The sequence below is a fragment of the Prionailurus viverrinus genome, chromosome E1, assembly GCF_022837055.1.
Source record: "Prionailurus viverrinus isolate Anna chromosome E1, UM_Priviv_1.0, whole genome shotgun sequence".
NCBI lineage: Eukaryota > Metazoa > Chordata > Mammalia > Carnivora > Felidae > Prionailurus > Prionailurus viverrinus.
In genome coordinates, this window is record NC_062574.1 from 39,120,838 (window position 1) to 39,140,531 (window position 19,694).

A 19,694-nucleotide genomic window follows, 5' to 3' on the forward strand; every position below is an offset into this window, starting at 1 on the left:
TCAGCACAGAGCCTGACGCGGGGCTCGAACTCACGGACCGCGAGATCATGACCTGAGCCGAAGGTGGACGCTTAACCGACTGAGCCACCTAGGCGCCCCTGGAGTTATATACTTTAATTCAATGACCTGTCTAGTAGTACATGTTTTATTTCCTTCTACAAACATTTTCTCTCTACTTCTAAGATCTTCAGCCTAAACAGAAGCAATTTTTTCTTAATACTAGATCAAAATGGAAGTGTTAAACAAGTGGTTGGGTTAGGGGCAGAGGGAGGCTCCAGCAACCATGAATGAAATTTGATACTCCTCAGCTCTAGCAAAATGGCAATTATCCTTTGGCGTGGGGGTTGGGGGGGCGGAAGGGAAAGAGAGAATGAGGTAGGGGCAGAGAAAGAAGAGAGAGAATCCCAAAGCAGTCTCCGCGCTTTCAGCACAGAGCCTGATGCGGGGCTTGAACTCACGAACCACGAGATCATGACCTGAGCTGAAATCAAGAGTAGGACGCTCAACCAACTGAGCCATCCAGGTGCCTCCCGCCTTTAAAACTCTTTACAATGTGGGGGCACCTGGGTGGCTCAGTTGGTTGAATGTCCAACTTTGGCTTAGATCACGATCTTGTGGTCTGTGAGTTCAAGCCCTGTGTCGGGCTCTGTGCTGACAGCTCAGAAGCTAGATCTTGCTTCGGATTCTGTGTCTCCCTCTCTTTCTGCCCCTCCCCCACTCACACTTTGTCTCTGAAAAATGAATAAACCTCAAAAAAAATTAAAAGAAAAATAAAGCTCTTTATGGTGATTATAAATTCAACACAAGCTTGTTATAAATAGCTTAGGGGTGGGCTCCACTTTTTTTGTAGTGAAAGTAGCCAATCCTCAAGTCTTGGTCAATTACCCTTTCCATGTAATTCAGACCCCTAAGATCTAGAACTGTAATACACGGTTATGATTTTTTTTATAGTTCTTAATTTGGGGAGGTAGAAGAGAGTCGCAGATCCCTTTGAAAATCTGATGAGAAGCTAGGAGTTCTCTCCCCAGAAAAATGAACACAGGCACACACACATAAAACGTTGTGTAATAGCCACGGCACTGAAATTCATACTTCAGGAAACTGGAGGCCATGGGAAAGTACCGGCTTGGTGAGTTCAACCAGCTAATGCTAGTCTAGTCTCTCAGTAGGCTTCCTTCTCCACCTTGGGCTAACTCCATTCATTTTTAGGCCTGCTCTAGGGACTGGAGAATAATTTCTAAATCACTTTCATGAGGGACTTTCATCTATACTAGCAAGACTATGCCACCCTCCCCACCCCACCCCCCACCCAGTCTCATAATTTTTTTGGAAGGGTGACGATTTCAAAGACGTTCATGAAGTTACGTTCAATCATAGCCTCTCTTTGGCAATCCTCTTTGTGCCTCTCTCAAAATACCGCCAGATTTGTGAACCTTTTGTGGACATGGTTACACTTCACAATGAACACGAGCAGAATAAAATTTGTTGAGGGAAATAGTTATGAGACAGCCACGTGCTCAGACTCAGAAAAGATACAAAATTAATCCTTGGGTAAGAGAAGATCAACCACCATGTACAATGTCCTTCCCACCGACCCCCCCCCCCCCTTCTTTCTTCTTAATTAAGCACTGGAGGTGGTTAGCTTAATTAGAGAGAAAGACATTCAGGGGTGCCACTGCCTATGGTGTAGAGTTTGTGTTCGGTACAAACACATCGCCTGGGAGGCCAATGGGACTAAAATTCAGCCCTAAGCTGAGATCACCTGCTGAACCGGCCCAGAAGGATGTCTTTTTCCAATTCTCACAAGGCACCGAAGCCTACCAGTTGGCCCGGAAGACATCCACCATTCTCTAATCTGTTTGGACAGAATTAATTAAGCTGTACTTGCAATCTAATCTGACTTAAAGTTGTTCTTAAACTTTAGCAAGTATCCGAATCATCTGGAGGGCTTGTTAAACCACGGATTGCTGGGCTATTCCCCCAGAGTATTTTATTCCGTAGAAGCCCAGAATTTGAATTTCTAACAAGTACCTGAGGTGGGGTATGATGTTGGCCTGGGGACCTCACTTTGCACCAATGCTACAAACCATAGGCAAGGGTTTTTTAATTTTAACTTTATTATTAATTATTATTATTATTTTTTTTTACTTTGGACCTTTTCTGTGTCTACTAATGAGAGCCTCACTGAGCCTACTGGGACCAAAGAAAAATACGTAACTTCAGGTAGCCCAAACTGAAGGGCCATCCTCATGGACAGTGACACACCCATTTCCCCCGAAAGGCCCACAGTCCCTGGGATCACCTTGAATAAGGGACTGAGAAGGCACTCTGTGGGCAAGGCTATTATGACTGAGCCGTCTGTAGCTGTGTAAGGAAGGAGCCACAGTTTTCCTGGCAAGCAGTTGGGGGGAGGGGGGCAGGAATGCCAGCAATTTACATGAAATTGATGGGGTGGTTCCTAGACCCCTTGCCTAGTGAAAAGGCTGCCTGTTTTGGTTGGAGCTTAAGACTGTGTATACAGGGGGTGGAGACCTTCTCTGCAGAGTACATGGCTTCCCCATGGCCTACATCCACTAAACCACACACTGCTTTTCTGCACTCAGATACAGAAAGGCTTTTTGTCAATAGACTCCTTGAGTTGTTAATAGGTCCACCTAACCCATCCTGAGTAAATAGATAGGCATTCTCCCTCTGAAAGCTCTCCAGGACTGGAGGCCTCTATTTTCCTTTGATGCATTAGTCTAGCTTTGGGCCCCATGGAATGGTCTGAGATTTTTTTTTTTTTTTTTTTTTGGACTAAAAGACTTTAAGTCTCTTCCTTGCTCTGGCATGCCTGAGACAGAAAAGAATCAGCCCCCATTTTTTTGTACCCCGGCCGTTCCGTATTGGATGCCCACCCATTTTTTTTTCCTATATCCTGCCTCTACTCAAACCCTCTTTTCTGATCAACAGGCTTGAAGTGTTTTGTCCTCTTAATCAGGAACCAGCTACCCTTTTTGATGTTGCCTTTTCTGAAAAGACCTCTATGGCATTCTGGTACTGGAAGGAAATCTATTAAAGTGCCCTCCCTGTCTCTTGGTCTTCAAAGTGTCAGATTCTTGGCCCTTCAGGTCCCCGTTCACTTGCCAATTATTCTTTGAATATCCTTTTGATATTCTCTTAGTGTTGGTGGCAAGGACACCACAAGCTTAGAGAAGTCCAAGTTCAGAGAGAGCAGCAAGTCTTCAGGATTTTTTGCGTCTACGCGCCCTCTCTAAGAAGCTGAGAAAAGCTCCGGGTGTGTGTGTATGGCGGGGGGCGGGGAAGCAGAAAGATTTGTTTCGTGATCAGGGTAAGTAATCACAGGAGGCTCTCCCTCTACCTGCCTTGGGGAGACATCATGAAAATCATGACAATGTGACAAGCCAACATCTGCTACATGTAAGCAGGGTCCTGGGGGTGTGCGATAAGAACGAACAAATGATGATCTTTCAAAAGAATCTCTTCCAGAGGTCTGCCTTTGGACAAACCCAGGAAGATGCACTTGGCTCTCCAGAAGATGCAGATCTGGGAAAAATGCACATACACACGCGCACATACACACACAGACCAAGCCCTCCAGAACAAGGTCTTTTGAAATGTGGCTCGAGGCAGCTAATGACATTAATGACAATCATTTTCTTTGCCTGTTTAGTCCAATGTATCTTTTCATTGTGGATTTGATATCTTCTGCTACGAAGAGGGAGGGATTGGTGGAACAATGACAGACAAGCACTAAAATGCAATGTAGGTTACACTGAGGACAAATTCAATTGACTTAGGAAGAGGCCAAGGAGGACAGCATTTCATTGGCTAATCAGATCTAACCCAAGTCACCAATTGGGTGTGTTCATTTCTATTTATAGTCAAGGACAAGAGCCTCTGATGACTGATTCTGGGAATGTAGAAGATTCATGTGGATGAAATGATAGTGCTGCGAATCTGGGAAGGGTGGTCCATCCATCACAGGATGAAGCAAACCTTATTTTCTTTTAGTGGAAATGTGCAGAACTTGTTTAACTCCTCCCAAATCATGAAAAAAAAAAAAGCGAAAGAAAGAAAGAAAGAAAGAAAGAAAGAAAGAAAGAAAGAAAAAGAAAAAAGCCACAACAGTCTTAGTTAGGATGAAGGGGCACCTATGGATCCTTGCAGAATCCTTAGGTTTTTAGTGAGAGAGTATTGCAAAGTGTCCTGTGAATCCAAGGATTCACTTTCACTTGATATGATGCTTCAGACAGTTTTGATCTTGAAGCGAAGCCTGGGATAAATCAGGATGGGTTTAAAACCCATCCAACAGAAGTACAGAGCCCTTGTGTTCTCAAGTATGCCAGCAGCAAAGGTACGGAGGTCCTACTTATTAGTCAATAACTAAGTACAGTTGACCCTTGAACAATTAGGGCGTTAGGGGCGCCAACACACACATTCTCTCCTGTGGAATCGAAAATCCATGCATAACTTTTGACTCCCTCCAATAGCCTACGACTGACTGGAAGCCTTACTGATAACATAAACAGCTGACGAACACATGTTTGTATGTTCCGTGTAATCAATTCTGTATTCTTACCATCAAGTAAGCTAGAGAAAAGAAGATGTTAAGAAAATCATAAGGAAGAGGAAACACATTTACAGCAGTGTACTGTGTTTAGTGAAAAAGGAAATCTGCCTAAGTGGATCCACACAGTTCAAACCCGTGTTGTTCAAGGGCCAGCTGTACCGTGGTTATTTGAGACAAAGCTTCTATCGTTATATTCTTCTTTGTTATGTTCCCACAGACAGCGCTGCTTGCAATTCGGGGTGGAATAGTCCTGCCTTTGTTGTGTCTTTCTAGGTAGCATCTGAAGCCAGGTGGGATGAAGGTGGGGAAGGTGACTTACCATACCACTCATCAACCCATGCAAAAGCCTGTCTATGTCCAATCAGCAGAATATCCCGGACCACCTAAAAAAGTAGAAGAAGGAAGGTGAAGTAATAACCATGTCTGACGAAAACGATCCAGAAAATAGGTTGTTCCCAATTCTAGGAATCCTGGCAATTACAAATTTCTCAATCACTCTGTCCATGGGACGGCAATTATAGTCTCATGGACACAGATACGGGCTCGTTCGCCCCGAGTCCTTCCATGGCGTGCTCTACTCGCTGTAAGTGAATCTCTTCATCTTGTTTGAAACTTGGACTGGGAGTGTATACACTGTGGACAACCTCACTTGGCAGTCGTACAGCAGGGGCTGGGATGGATCTCTAGGCTCATCACCCTGAGACTTTTCATTTATCTTTACCTAAAACAGGTTCAAGTTTTCGCTTGTGGGACGGTGCGTGTCTCGCTGGTGCAAGGAGGTCCTAGGTGTTGGGAATCAAGAATGCTTTTCTGGATAGCAAGTGACTTCTAAGCAAAGAGCACTTAACTCTTCCCTGAGGAAATAACCTAAATATTGATTAAAAAAAATTTTTTTTTCAACGTTTATTTATTTTTGGGACAGAGAGAGACAGAGCATGAACGGGGGAGGGGCAGAGAGAGAGGGAGACACAGAATCGGAAACAGGCTCCAGGCTCCGAGCCATCAGCCCAGAGCCCGACGCGGGGCTCGAACTCACGGACCGCGAGATCGTGACCTGGCTGAAGTCGGACGCTTAACCGACTGCGCCACCCAGGCGCCCCCAATTTTTTTTTTAAATGTAATTGAAGGTGTGGGATATGAGATAAAGAAATATCATTTGGGGGGTGACGTTCACATAACAGAAGGGGAAAAAAGCAGTTTACACAAGTTATTACTGAAAGAGACGAAATAAAGAGACCTCAGCAGGTACAGAACAGATGGGGATGCTAAGCTTGGCTAGGAGACAAAAGGAAAGAAATTGTTTCTTGTAGTGACACGCAATGGCAATAGAAGACGAAGAAAGATAATATATATAGCTTGTGTGTATATGTGTGCCTGTGTGTAACCCTGCTCATGAGTTTTAATTTTATTTATTTATTTATTTATTTATTTATTTATGAATGTTCTGGTGCTCTTTTTGTCCTCTAAATATGCCGCTTTACGTTTCTTGGATACTCACACGCTCCCTTCAACATTCCTTTCTTCCTGCCAAACAAAACCCAGCAATTGTCAAAAACCTCTCGCGAAAGGTTCAAGCACGTTTCAATAAATGAAGGAGTTTAATCTGGCGAATTTGCAGAAACAAGGGAAGCGTTTATAATGAAGTGTTTATTTCTCCATGCCTCTGGATAGCTGGTGAGGCTTTTATGATTTGGAAGGAGGAAATATGTCAAGAAAATAAGAAACAACATGAAACCATACACACTCAAGTGCTGACTGTCAAATTCATGGAAATGAAAAGAACGGCATCGAGCCATCAGTAAAATATACCCTATTGCATTAAGCACAACACAGCTGTCTGCTGGAACCAAGAATTCAATAATGTGCTAATGGCTCGCTTTCGAACATTTTTTTCCCCCTTAACTGTGAATAGATTCTTAAAAAACAAAAGTATTCAGAGAAAGGCATCCCTGGTACTTTAAACGCATGCAAATACTAGCCTCCTATACTCATTAGCGGCTCATGGGCCAGAGCAGGTGTGGTTAGGGGGTGTAGATAACACTTCCTTGTATTTGGAAACGGGCATGCCTTTTACTAGAGCATAATTGCTACAGGTATTTTAAAGAAACAGAAGTCAAAACTAGCCAAAGTCATCGGGTGAGAAAAGAAACACAATAAGCCCTACAGCAATCTAAACAGGCTTTGAGAAGAGAAAGGAGGATATGACAAGTGCTCTGTGTAGTGGCCCCGAGAAGAGGAGATCCTTTTGGGCTAAAAAATAAGGGGGTAGAGATAGTGCAGGAAGTCAAAGAAGATATAGCCCAAGTTAGACACAGAGCTGGGAGCGTCTTCCCGCTTAATCACTTGGGACACGGCTGGGAAACAGGTGGTCCCCAAAACTTGATTTCTATGTGTCTCTCACGTGGCTCCCACCTCTGGCTGGGCCGACAGGGCTCTAGAGCGCAGAAGAACGAAACACCTCTCCGTTAAAAAAAACACCAAAGCTCTCAGATCTGTTCTAGAGTCTCATGAGCCCAGGTTCAATCTGTTCCTTTGTACTTAAATTCAAAACGTATACGTGTTATTGCCAATCGGCCTTCAATCTCAGTAGACCAATCCGTCTAAGTAAGTGACACAAAGCTCAGTGCATTCACGTTAAATTCCAGCGGCCCCAAAAGAATTTCAGAAAGCTATTCTTTATCAGTTTTTAAGTGGAAAAATAAACAGATATCCAGCCTATCTGGAATGCAGAGACGATGTGGGTAGTATTTATTTTTATGAAAATGGGAGGCATTACAAAGGGTAATGCAAAACACTACACTTTCCATTTGTTTCCATGAGGGTAACAGTCATGTTAGAAGCCCCTAACAAACTTAAGTCATCACCAGGTGATGATTTCCTGCTACACAATTAACATGTTTAGCTAAAGTGGGTATACAATTGAAATCTGTGTTTCGATTCTTTGGTAACAGAATTATTAAATGACCAGAAATACTGAGATGCACCATCTAGGGGACAATCGTGTTTTCTCTTGGGGCGTCTTCTACCTTAAGTGTCTATATTTGCAGGGTCTTTTGAGTGAGAATGATCTTGGGGGCTGCACACACAGATAAGCCCCGTGCCTCTGCCTGGAATCCAAGTACCCAAGTACCAAGTACAAGTACTTCTGCCTGCAACGAGGTTAGCCTGATGCCAGAGGGAGAAGTATGTTTTGAAGTATGTTTTAAATTCAGTTAATTTCCTGAATATACTCATCCAGCAGACACGGAGGTCACAGAATGAGAAATGAAGCGCAAAACATCAAATTAAGCCTGGATGTAAAATGCATTTTCACGAAAACAGGGTTTTCTAGATGCAGTTGGCTCGTGTTGGCTCAGCACTGTACAGGTGTTGTGCGTTGTGCACTCCAGCTGACAATAAAGACAGTCACGGAGAGCCTGGGTGCCTCACTTGATTAAGCATCCGACTTCGGCTCAGGTCACGATCTCACGGTTCGTGAGTTCAAGCCCCACATCAGGCTCTCTGCTGTCAGCACAGAGCCTGCTTCGGATCTTCTGTCCCCCTCTCTTCCTGCCCTCCCCTCTCTCAGAAATAAATGAACATTAAAAAAACAAAACCAAAAACAAAACAAGTCACTGTGTCCACAGTCCGGGAACTGCTGTTTATTCACTTACCTTGTGTACAAATTGTTCCACTCTGGTCTGAAGTCCCCAGACCTCAAACTTCACAGTCACCAGCTTGTAGGAACACATGATGGGTTGATGACTATCTCTCCAGCCTTCCCTTAATTGGCCGCGTCCTGTCTTCTCAGACTTGAAGTGTTTAGGATCCTGAAAAAGATACATCAAAGAAATGATAACTTTAAAGCTTAATTATCATTTATATAGGAAATTTCCAGAATAGGTAAGACCATAGAGACCAGCAAGATGAGTGGTTGCCAGGTGTTGGAGTCACTACTAATGGATAAAACGGTTCCTGTTGGGGTGATGAAAATGTTCTGGAACCAGGTAATGGTGGGAGTTGCATAGCTTTTGTGAATACACTAAAACCCTCTGAATTGTACACTTAATTAAAAGGGGGAATTATATACATCTCAATCAAAAGGGGGGCTTACGGTGTAAGTAAATAGTTAAATGATAGCTCACCTATTCACATGTCAAAAACGGGATTTATTTATTTATTCACATTTAAAAGATTTTATTTTTATGTAATCTCTACGCTCAAATTCACAAACCTGAGATCAAGAGTTGCACATTCCACCAACTTAGGTAGCCAGGTACCCCTCAAAAACGTGATTTTAAGCCAGATTTGTGCTGGGACGCCTGGGGGGCCCAGTCAGTTAAGCAACAGACTTTGGCTCAGGTTGTGATCTCACGATTTGTGGGTCTGAGCCCTGTGTCGGGCTCTGTGTTGACAGCTCAGAGCCTGGAGCCTGCTTCAGATTCTGTGTTTCCCTCTCTGTCCCTCCCCTGCTTGTGCTCTGTCTCCCTCTCTCAGAAATAAATAAACATTAAAAAAAAAAAAGCCAGATTTGTGCCACTGCATTGTATTTTCTCTGACCTTAGGTTCAATAAAGTTTACAAAAAAAATTTTTTTTAGGCACAACCCATTACTGGGTGTGTAAATTTGGACAATTGCTCAACAATGTGTATAAATATCTAAGAGCTAAGCATATGCACCTACCTATGACCCGACAATTCAATTTCTAGGCAAAATGGGTGCATTTGTCCATCAAAAGACTGTACTTGAAATTCACAACAGCTTAAAAATTTTTTTTTAATGTTTATTTATCTTTGAGAGAGAGAGACAGAGACAGAGTGCAAACAGGGAAAGGCAGAGAGAGAGGGAGACACAGAATCTGAAGTAGGCTCCAGGTTCCGAGCTGTCAGCACAGAGCCCAACGTGGGGCTTGAACTCACGGACCGTGAGATCGTGACCTGAGCCAAAGTCGAACACTTAACCTAATGAGCCACCCAGGTGCCCCCAAAATATATAAAATATTTAAAAACAAAGCAACACATAAATAAGAAAGATTAAAAAAACTGTTGTAATGTTTAACCATTTAATATTTCCTCAATGATTGCCATTTGGAAATCAGCTTCCGATTTATCTCATCAGAGGATTATTTTTCAGAGGTACCTCACAAGAAATGTGTGAATTAATAAAGTAAGAGAAAATGCATATATACACCTAAAAATATTTTTATTTATTTTCCCAGCTTAGAGTTAGTACCAGATAACACTGTGTCGGCTTAAGGCGTACAACGTGTATGATTAAAAAAATGTTTAGGGGTGCCTGGGTGGCGCAGTCGGTTAAGCGTCCGACTTCAGCCAGGTCACGATCTCGCGGTCCGTGAGTTCGAGCCCCGCGTCGGGCTCTGGGCTGATGGCTCAGAGCCTGGAGCCTGTTTCCTGTTCTGTGTCTCCCTCTCTCTCTGCCCCTCCCCCGTTCATGCTCTGTCTCTCTCTGTCCCAAAAATAAACAAACGTTGAAAAAAAAAATGTTTAAAAATTTACATAGGAGTGGGGCGCCTGGGTGGCTCAGTGGGCTGGGCGTCCCACTTCAGCTCAGGTCACGATCTCGCAGCCAGTGAGTTCGAGCCCCGCGTCGGGCTCTGGGCTGACAGCTCAGAGCCTGGAGACTGTTTCGGATTCTGTGTCTCCCTCTCTCTCTGACCCACCCCGTTCATGCTCTGTCTCTCTCTGTCTCAAAAATAAATAAACGTTAAAAAAAAAAATTAAAAAAAAATTTACATAGGAGAGAATTTTCGTTAACATACAGAAGACTTTGCTCTGGGGATTACTGTCCAGCTCTGTTTCGGGGCTTCCCTCTACCACAACCCTGCCCCCGCTCAGGAGGAGGTAGGAATTTGGAGGAAATGAGCCCCCCAAACACAGCAGAGGCCACAAGATAAAGCAGAATGAGACTCCCCCCACCCCCCGTCCAAGAGAGACCTGGGGACCCTGTGCAGGAAGGGAGGTAGTCTGAGCCACGAAACTGGATTATCTCGGACTGCCCAGCCCTTTTAACTCAGCCCGGACTGTGCCTCAGGGGTAGGTCCAGCAGGTGCAATCAGGATGCTTACAACTAAAGAGAGCGTTATCACTGGGGTCTAGCTGGGGCTCTGGCAGGGACGTCTGGCTTGGCTCTGAGGGGCTGGCAGGCTGCCCCTGCCTTTCTTTACTGGCGTGCCTCCTGCGGACAAGACTTTGGCTGCGGTGGCCACTCCCAGAACTGTGGCTCCCCCAGAAAACACAGCACACCCCCGAGACCAACTCCCACACGAGGCTGATGCCAGGCCCTCAGCGACGTCCAGGCAGAGCCCACAGCCTCCCTGCCCCTGTGGCCTCTGCCTCTAGCCGACATTCCCCATGCTGCTGCCAGAGTGACCTCCCAAATGAAGACTTAATCCCATTGCTGACTTCCTCAGAATGCATTTACAGCACCATGACTTCAGGATATCATTAAAATGCCTGGCATGAAATACAAGGCCCTTTATGATCTTGCCTACCTTTCTAGCAGCTCTTCTGGACCACTGTTCCAAAGCCACACCTTTCCCTTCAGCCTTACGAAGCTCCTGCATCCCCATGCTCCAGGGCTGCAGAACCTTCTAGGCAAGTGTCAGTTCTTCTTCCTGAAATTTTTTCTCCCCAGCCAACTCCTCCACTTTGCCTCACTCTTCTTTTCCTTCTTTAAGACTCAGCTGGAGGGTCCCCTCCTCCCAGAACACTGTCCTATGTGGTTCAGAATGAACACTCCTCCTTTATGCTTCCAAAACCTCTTCTGCCATGAACCTGGCAGGTGGGAAGGACTCTCATCATTGGTGTGCTTGTCCATTTCCACAAGACCACAGTCATCTTGAGCCCGGTGGATGCTGAATGCCCATGATGCTGGTACACAACACATGCTGAATAAATGTTTGTTGAATGAATGCCTGAATTGTTTGGACCCACCACACACACACATGGCTGGGCATCACCATCTCAGCTACATTTGGGTAAATCTTAAAGTGAAAGACAGGTTAAAAATGCTATGTGCATCATTACAACTGCCGGCAAGCATGTGAAAAAATTAGAACCCTCACACATTGAGGATGGGAATATAAAATAGTGTGGCCACTTTGAAAAACAACTGGGTAGTCCCTCGAAAGGTTAATACGGAGTGAATTTGGCTCTGCCATTCCACTCCAAGATACCTACCCAACAGAATTGAAACCTACGTCCATGCAAAACCTTGCACATGAATGTTCAAATTCCTAATAGGCAAAACATAGAAACAACCCAAGCGTCCATCATCTGATGAATGGATACACAAAATGTGGTCCATCCATACAATGGAAGATTATCCAGCCATTAGAAGGAATGAGGTACTGATCCATGCTCTAGCACGGATGAACTTCAGAAAACATTACAATAAGCGGAAGAAGCCAGTCATCAAAGGCCACCTTGTATAATTCCATTTATCTGAAATATCCAGAGTAGACAAGTCTACAGAGAAAGAGAGCAGAGTAGTGGCCTGAGCTGGGGTGAGCTGCTATGGAAACAGAGTTTCTCTTGGGGCTGATGAAAATGCTCTAAAATCAGGTTTAAGGTGACGGCTGACAACTCTATAAATGTGCTAAAAGCCATTTAACCGTACCCCTTAAATGGGTGAACGTTATGTAAATTACGTATCGACAAAGCTGTGAAAAACACACAAATGCAGTATGAAAATGCCACGTGCTACCTTAGTCGGATTTTTCAGGGTATGTACTAATTCTGAGATTCCTGAAAGTCCTGCATAAAGTAATATTATAACAGTCATTATCCTAAGCATTTACTGAATGCACAATGTGGGCACAGTAGAGAACCAGATATTACATCATGCTCTCCCTTGACCTGGTTTCTTTGCCCTGAGGGGTGTGGGAGGGCAGCAGCAGCTGTGTGTGTGTGTGTGTGTGTGTGTGTGTGTGCGTGTGCACATTCGCACGCCCTGGAAGGTGTGGGCTGTGTGTGGTCACAGAGCACTTCCCTCCAACCATGGTGGAATCCGCTCTACTTGGCTGATTTCCATTCCTTGACCTTCCCCCCGGGTCCCTCATTGGCATCGGTTGCAGGAAGACATTGGGCCTGGAGGTAGCAGGGACCAGAGCGGGACAAATATATAATTAATGGAATACTCAACTGACAAAAGAGATTCTGAAAGAGAGAAGGAAAAGAGAAGGCGCGGTAAGTATCCCATAGGAATAAGTGTTCTGTGAAAGGAATAGCTGGAGATTGGAGCACGGGTAGCATTTTCGAATCTTTGATACCAATATTGTCATGCTGTGTTTTTATCACCCGAACCAGCCCAGAAACGACTACTGAGATATACATACAGGCCTGGCAAGATTATGTTAATTTAATAATAACACGATTCAGGAAAAAGGCACAGGCCTAGGGTCTGGTTCACGGCAAGTGTTCAACTGACGTTAGCTATTACGGTACTCCGAAGGCAGTCTCAGGTGCGTTTGAGTAACATGCCCAATCCTGCAGTCAAGGGCAGAGCCACTGATGCTTTTCCAAAGTACCCTGGAATTGCTGGTAGGAGATTTGATGGTTTAAGGTCACGGGACTAATTCCTGCCTACCCCATGTTCCTACAGTCTACAACGCCATCGAGAATAAAAAGAGAAAACCAATAAATCAAGAGGTATCACCAGGGAGTCTCTGGTGGATAATCTCCAAAGATGGCCTCCAGCAGCTCCTTCCCTCTCTGTGCCAGTATGCTGTTCCTCCCACCAAGAGATGGAGGCTATCTCCCCTCACTTTGAATCTAGGTTGGCCTAGGTCATGCTCTGACCAATTGCAAATGGCAGAAGAGAAACTGTGTCAGTTCAGACCTCTCAAGGAAGCTGGTAACCGGACGCCTGACACAACGTACAGAGTCGGGTCTGATTACTCCGAGCCCACCATGTTGGGGGAAGCCCAAGATAGCCTTGCGGAGAAGTGCCCACCCATTCCAGCTAAGAAGCCAGCAGGCATGCGAGGGAACAGGTCAAATTGGATATTTCAGTCCAAATATACATCGTGAGGAACAGAAGATCTGCCCAGCTAAGCCTCATCAAAAAATTTACAGCTGCCACGTAGTCAATGTGAGTTAACAGACAGGAGCTGGAGTTAAACAGGGAGGCTTGGTTTCTTTTGCCACCCGCCTACTAACTTTCCAACAAAAGGCAAAAGAGGAGTATAATTATCAGCACATGGACAGTAACTATCCTTTTTAAAAAAAATTTTTTTACGTTTATTTATTTTTGAGAGACAGAGAGCACGAGGTGGGGAGGGGCAGAGAGAGAGGGAGACACAGAATCCGAAGCAGGCTCCAGGCTCTGAGCCGTCAGCACAGGGCCCGACGTGGGGCTCAAACCCGCGAACCGTGAGATGATGACCTGAGCCGAAGTCGGACGCTTAACCGACTGAGCCACCCAGGTGCCCCTGGACAGCAGCTAGCTTGAGGCTTAGAAGACATGGCCTCCATGCTTTGGCCGACCAGAATACACATAGGCAAACCCCTGAGAACCCGAGAGAACGTCGCCCTTCTTGAGTTTGCAAGTGGGTAATCAAACCACAATTACGGAGCCAGCAAGCGGCAGAAGGCGGGAAGGCAACTCTCTCAGCAACGCAGACGTGTGGGAGACAAAGGACCCCGCAAACAGAGCGAGGGGCCAGGCACAGGAGGTAGGGGAATGGGGTAAAAGCCATGGCTGTGGCCTGACTGCCTTCACGCATCTCGGATCTTGTGCAGGGAGTCCGAGAGAGGCCTGAAGATGAAGGTCCCGGAGCCATCTGGCGGCGCCCCGCCTTGGTTCATGGACTAGCCTTAGCTCGCCTCTTGGGCTGGCAACTACTTGACTTTGAAATGGTACCTGTTCCCGAATCTTCATATACATTCTAGGCATAGGCTACTCAAGAAATCAAGCGAGACTCTGCAATGTTAAGCAGGGATCGCTGGTAGATCACATTTTCCCAAACACTGAAGAATCACAGGCCCTCACAGCAACCATCAGCTCTGAAGAAGACTGGAAAAGTAATGTCTGCACAGCGAAAACCATGCAGATGCCAAGATCTATGTGTGGCTCCGGATCACGCCACAGAAGCACTAGGTCACAAGGAGGAGACTAGAATCCCAGCTCCCCTAATTCTAGGCCAAATGTTCTTTCCACTACATTTACTTTTAATGTTAAACAGCAAAGGGTGTTTTTGTTATAGCCAGATGCCAAAGAAGCAATTAACAATTGGGCTTTTTCTGGCAACAGTGGGTTGATGTTTTTGCAAGTCTGGTGTCATATCTACAGCTGCTGATTTCATCTAGTAAATCTTATACGTGGCCTATAATTAGGGATTCACTTTCAAAGAGAGGGAGGGAGGTAAGAGAGAGGATTTACCAGAGGACTCCTTTAATCAAAACTCGAGATCTGGGGCGCCTGGGTGGCTCAGTCGGCTGAGCGTCCGATTTCGGCGCAGGTCATGATCTCGCGGTTTGTGGGGTCGAGCCCGGCATCAGGCTCTGTGCTGACAGCTCAGGGCCTGGATCCTGCTTCGGATTCTGTGTCTCCCTCTCTCGCTGCCTCTCCCCGCCCCCCCCCCCCCCCGGCCCCTCACATTCTGTCTCTCTCTCCTTCAAAAATAAATAAACATTAAAAAAAATTTTTTTAAACCCCTCAAGATCAGAAATGAACGTCCAGCTGAATGCCTTTAAGTGAGGATGGAAAAAAAAAAATCAAACCACCGGGTCTTATCTGAAATATTCTGGTCACTGCAAACCTTTCTCCTTGGTCATGTTCTCCCCACCCTTGCCCATGCACCCCCTAATATCCATTCCACTTGAAATCATCTTCAGTTTCATTTTCTCACTTGAGTTTGTGAACATAAATGACTAAATCGCCCCATTCACACATCAGTTGACCTTTCTTCTAACCTTTTAAATTTTTTAAATTTCTGGTTTGTGTTTCTATAGCTTCTGTACTATTTTGGTCCTGACTCAAAAAAACTCTGATAGGATTCACTCATTCTTTATAAGACTTGGATTATTTTTAGGTTTTAAACTTTCATTTCTAGGTTTCTTTATTTTCAAATGAAGTTTGTAAAAGCTCCACCTTCATCTCCAATATTATGAATTCCACACTTTCCCACTTTGGCTTTTTTTATTAAAAAAATTTTTTTTTTCAACGTTTATTTATTTTTGGGACAGAGAGAGACAGAGCATGAACGGGGGAGGGGCAGAGAGAGAGGGAGACACAAACTTTGGCTTTTTTTAAATGAGGACATCAATCACATGGGATTAGGGTCCACTCAACCTCATTTTAACTTGATTCCTTCTGTAAAGATGCTATTTCCGGGGCGCCTGGGTGGCTCAGTCAGTTAAGTGTCTGACTCTGGCTCAGGCCATGATCTCGTGGTTGGCGGGTTTGAGCCCCGAGTCAGGCTCTGTGCTATCAGTGCAGAACCTGCTTTGGGTCTTCTGTTCCCCTCTCTCTGCCCCTCCCCCACTTGGGTGCTCTCTCTTTCTCTTCCCAAAATAAAAAAACATAAAAAAAAAAAAAAAGGATGCTATTTCCAAATAAGCTCACATTCTCAGGTGCCAGGGGGTTAAGGGCTTCAACATCTCTCTTCTGGGGGACACAACCCAGCCCGCACCAGTGGGTCATAATTTTCACAAGGCAAATCTTACAGGGTCCCCTGTAACTAGCTCTCGCGTAGCATGCCCACTCAGTGGGTCACGGAACAGTGAACCTCGAGCCCTGGCTGCGGGTGGATCCACGGGCTGCTGGGGAAGCAGTGCTCTTGCCTCCAGGCTGCTTGATGTACGGCTCCTGGAGCCCAGCAGCTGGCTGGCGGGCTGGGATCATGTCAGGCTGCAAGCTCCTCTGGCTGGGGGCTTCTAAATTCATCTCCGATGAGAGCTCTGGCTCCGGAGTCTGCTGGTACTCCCCAGGCTTGGCACGTGGCAGATCGGGCCCTCGTAGTGAGTTACAGCCCATCTGTGTGGAGGGAGGTAATCTCCCAAGCCAGACGGACCAAATTGGTGAAGGGAAGGAAAAATTCTTCCTCTGCCTTTCAAGGTCTTCCAGTTGGACTAAGAATTCAATTTACATGAGACAGATTAACAGGAGGAAAAAACCCAAAGTGTTATTATGTGCGCACAGAGGGCCAATAAAGAAATTGAGGCCTGAAGAAATTACCAAGATATATATATATATATATATATATATATATATATATATTTTTTTTTTTTTTTTTCCCCCAATGTTTATTTATTTTTGAGAAAGAGAGACAGTGTGAGCAGCGGAGGGGCAGAGAAAGGGAGACACAGAATCTGAAGCAGGCTCCAGGCTCGGAACGGTCATCACAGAGCCCAATGCAGGGCTTGAACTCACGGACCGCAAAACCATGACCTAAGCCGAAGTCAGACACTTAACTGAGCCACCCAGGCGCCCCTGTTTTCATAAATTTTACACATAGAGAATAAATCTCTGAGGGACTGACAGGACAGAGAAAACTTTGGGAGCTTCAGTTAGGAAGGTATTCTAAACAGAATTTGGGCTGGGGTAGTAAATACACAAAAACGTAACAAGGGTTGTTTACACAGCCTTCTGCACCCTGAATTTCCCACCTCTGGTGATAAGGAGGTCTCTCTACTTCCTGATGAGGCTACCTTTCACAAGGGAGATTGATTTCCTGCATTCGGGGGACAGAGAAGGGTCTGAGTGTCCTCCTTTTTTTTTTTTTTAAAGATTTTATTTTTTTTTCAAGTAATCTCCACACCCAATGCAAGGCTTGAACTCACAACCCTGAGATCAAGTGTTGCATGCTCTACCAACGGACTCAGCCAGGTGTCCTGGAGTGTCCTTCTTGCACAGCCAATCTCTTAAGTAACTTTTATTTAAAATAACCAAATGCCAAATTGGCACATTTGGAACAGCCTGCCCTTGGCCTCCACATTGGCCACCCCTTCCATGCAGGCACATCTTCTTTAGAAGGCTTCCTCTCCCTGGAGTCAGTCGCGCCTCCAGGCTTCATCCATCTTGCACTTGGACAAAGCAGAACAAAGGCGAAGCCGAGGGCCTCTTCATGAGTGCAGTCCTTTTGAGACTGTGTCTCTTTGTTTGTTAGAATCAGTCTCACATCCGGGAGGTGCAAGGAGACGCCCCCAGGAGGTCCTGGCCTGGCTGGGGCTCAGCTAGCATCTCAGAGGCAATATTATCAGTCTACATTCACCGAGATTTAAAGTCTCCATGATTAATTATGCTTTCAATGTGAACCACAAAGGACTAAATCCAACGGGGGCTTGCCCTGTTAATTGAAATGAGAAGTTTTTGATAAATGTTAAATGAAATAGGGCTAAGCAGTAACTGGGTAGGAACTGTTACATTATGTAACTACAACGCTCAGTCCTAAAATAGGGACGAACTAACAACACTTATCAGACTTTTTTTTCCTGCATTCTTGGAGGCTTGGAGACTCCAAAGTGATGAATATATCCTCATTCCCCATCAATGAATGGCATTTCAGCCAGGTAAAATTCGGCTCTGAATTTGGACTCAGATTCCTTGAACTTGAATCCTAAAAGGAATGCACATAAAAAATTAAGGAGCTTTCAAAGCAGCGAGTCACAACAGACCACATATTAAAGGATCCCATTCAGATGAAACATCTCGAACAGGGAAATCTACAGAGACAAAAAGATTAGGGGTTTCCTAGGGCTGGGGTGGGATCAGGGGTAAAAAAGCCGGGTGTGTGTGTGGGTGGGGGGGGGTGATAGTTAAAGCATGCAGGGTTTCTTTTTGAGGTGATGAACATGTCCTAAATTTGATTGTGATGATGGCTGCCCATATCTGTGAATACACTGAAATCCATCAAATTCACCACTTGAAATGGGTCATTGTATGGTATGTGAACTCTTTCTCAATAAAGCTGTTGAAATAAGCAAAACAAAACTAAGGAGCTTTCAGAGTGCGTTTGAGAAGTGACCTAAAACTTTACTTAAAAGGTCAACTGCTGTGCATCGGCTTAAAAAAAAAAAAACCAAACAACAACCCTAAATGCAAATTGTAGCCACAAGCAGCCAATTCTTGCTTTGTTAGCAGTTAATACCTAAAGTGCTATTTTTAAAGCATTTGCTCTTGGCACTCGAGTATACCACAAACGCTGAGTGATTTGTGCTATTCCTCTGCAAAGTGACTCTCTTAAAGGAGCTTGACTTATAAAGTGCTACTGACATGCAGAAAGGCAGAGAAAAGGGGGGATGTGGTGGGGAGGCGTTCTGGTGTGTGTTCTGAGCCCTTCTCAGTTATAATTCAGTGCCAGAAAAACTCAAAACTTCTCTACTGGAGGAGGGAGCAGGAGAATGGAAAATATGAGCACAAACCACAAAATAATTTAATAGTCGGTGGTCTCCAGCTGGAAGGGTAACCACTGTTGATGCCTGTTAGGACCGAGGGAGAAGATTAAGTCCAAAGAAAATCCTCAGAGGTGATAAGAAAGAGAGGCTGGAAGGAAAAATAACCACGCTAGCTAATGTTTATTAGATGCTTCCTGTGCGCCGCAGCCAGGGTCAAGCACTTTATAGATACACTTTTCCTTTTCATCTTTATATAATAAGAGACCTATTTTGAGGTGACTTAGGGTGAGGTCCCCAGATGGCCTCAGAATGGAGCTGGTTACAGAAAGCTCCAGTGCTGAGGGTGGAAACCCTCAGCCCCACCCACTGACCTTTGGGGAGGGAGAAAGGGGGGGCTGGAGATTGAACTAGAAAAACTCTTGACAAGATCTGGAGAGCTCCCTGTGGACACAGGGATGCGCTGGGGGGTGTGGCATGCCCAGAGAGTGCAGGGAAACTCTGCACCTCCCCCCACCCATACCTCGGCCTGTGCCTCTTTTCCATTTGGTTGTTCCTGAGCTGTATACCCTTTGTAATAAACTAGTAAACGTAAGTAAAGTGTTTTCCCGAGTTCTGCGAGCCTTCCTAGCAAATTTTTCAACCAGAGGAGGAGGCTGTGGGAAGCCCTGACTTGTATGGGTGGTCCCGGACTTGTGAGGGGCGTCTACAGTGGGAGCGGCCTTGGGGGACCGAGCCCTTGAACTTGTGGGGTCTGACGCCAACTCCAGGTAATGTCAGAACTGAAC

At 45.3% G+C, this 19,694-nt stretch overlaps 1 protein-coding gene across 4 annotated transcripts in view; it reads right to left on the minus strand.

Moving 5' to 3' along the window:
* PITPNC1 (phosphatidylinositol transfer protein cytoplasmic 1) overlaps positions 1-19,694 on the minus strand; it is a 275,454-nt gene that overhangs the window by 15,305 nt on the left and 240,455 nt on the right. For all 4 annotated transcript variants that reach the window (XM_047831722.1, XM_047831721.1, XM_047831720.1 and 1 more), the window contains 2 exons: positions 8,227-8,382; positions 4,893-4,956 (listed from right to left, as the gene is read on the minus strand). In XM_047831722.1, coding sequence (XP_047687678.1) covers positions 4,893-4,956; positions 8,227-8,382 — 220 coding nt within the window. The remainder of the gene's footprint in view (positions 1-4,892; positions 4,957-8,226; positions 8,383-19,694) is intronic.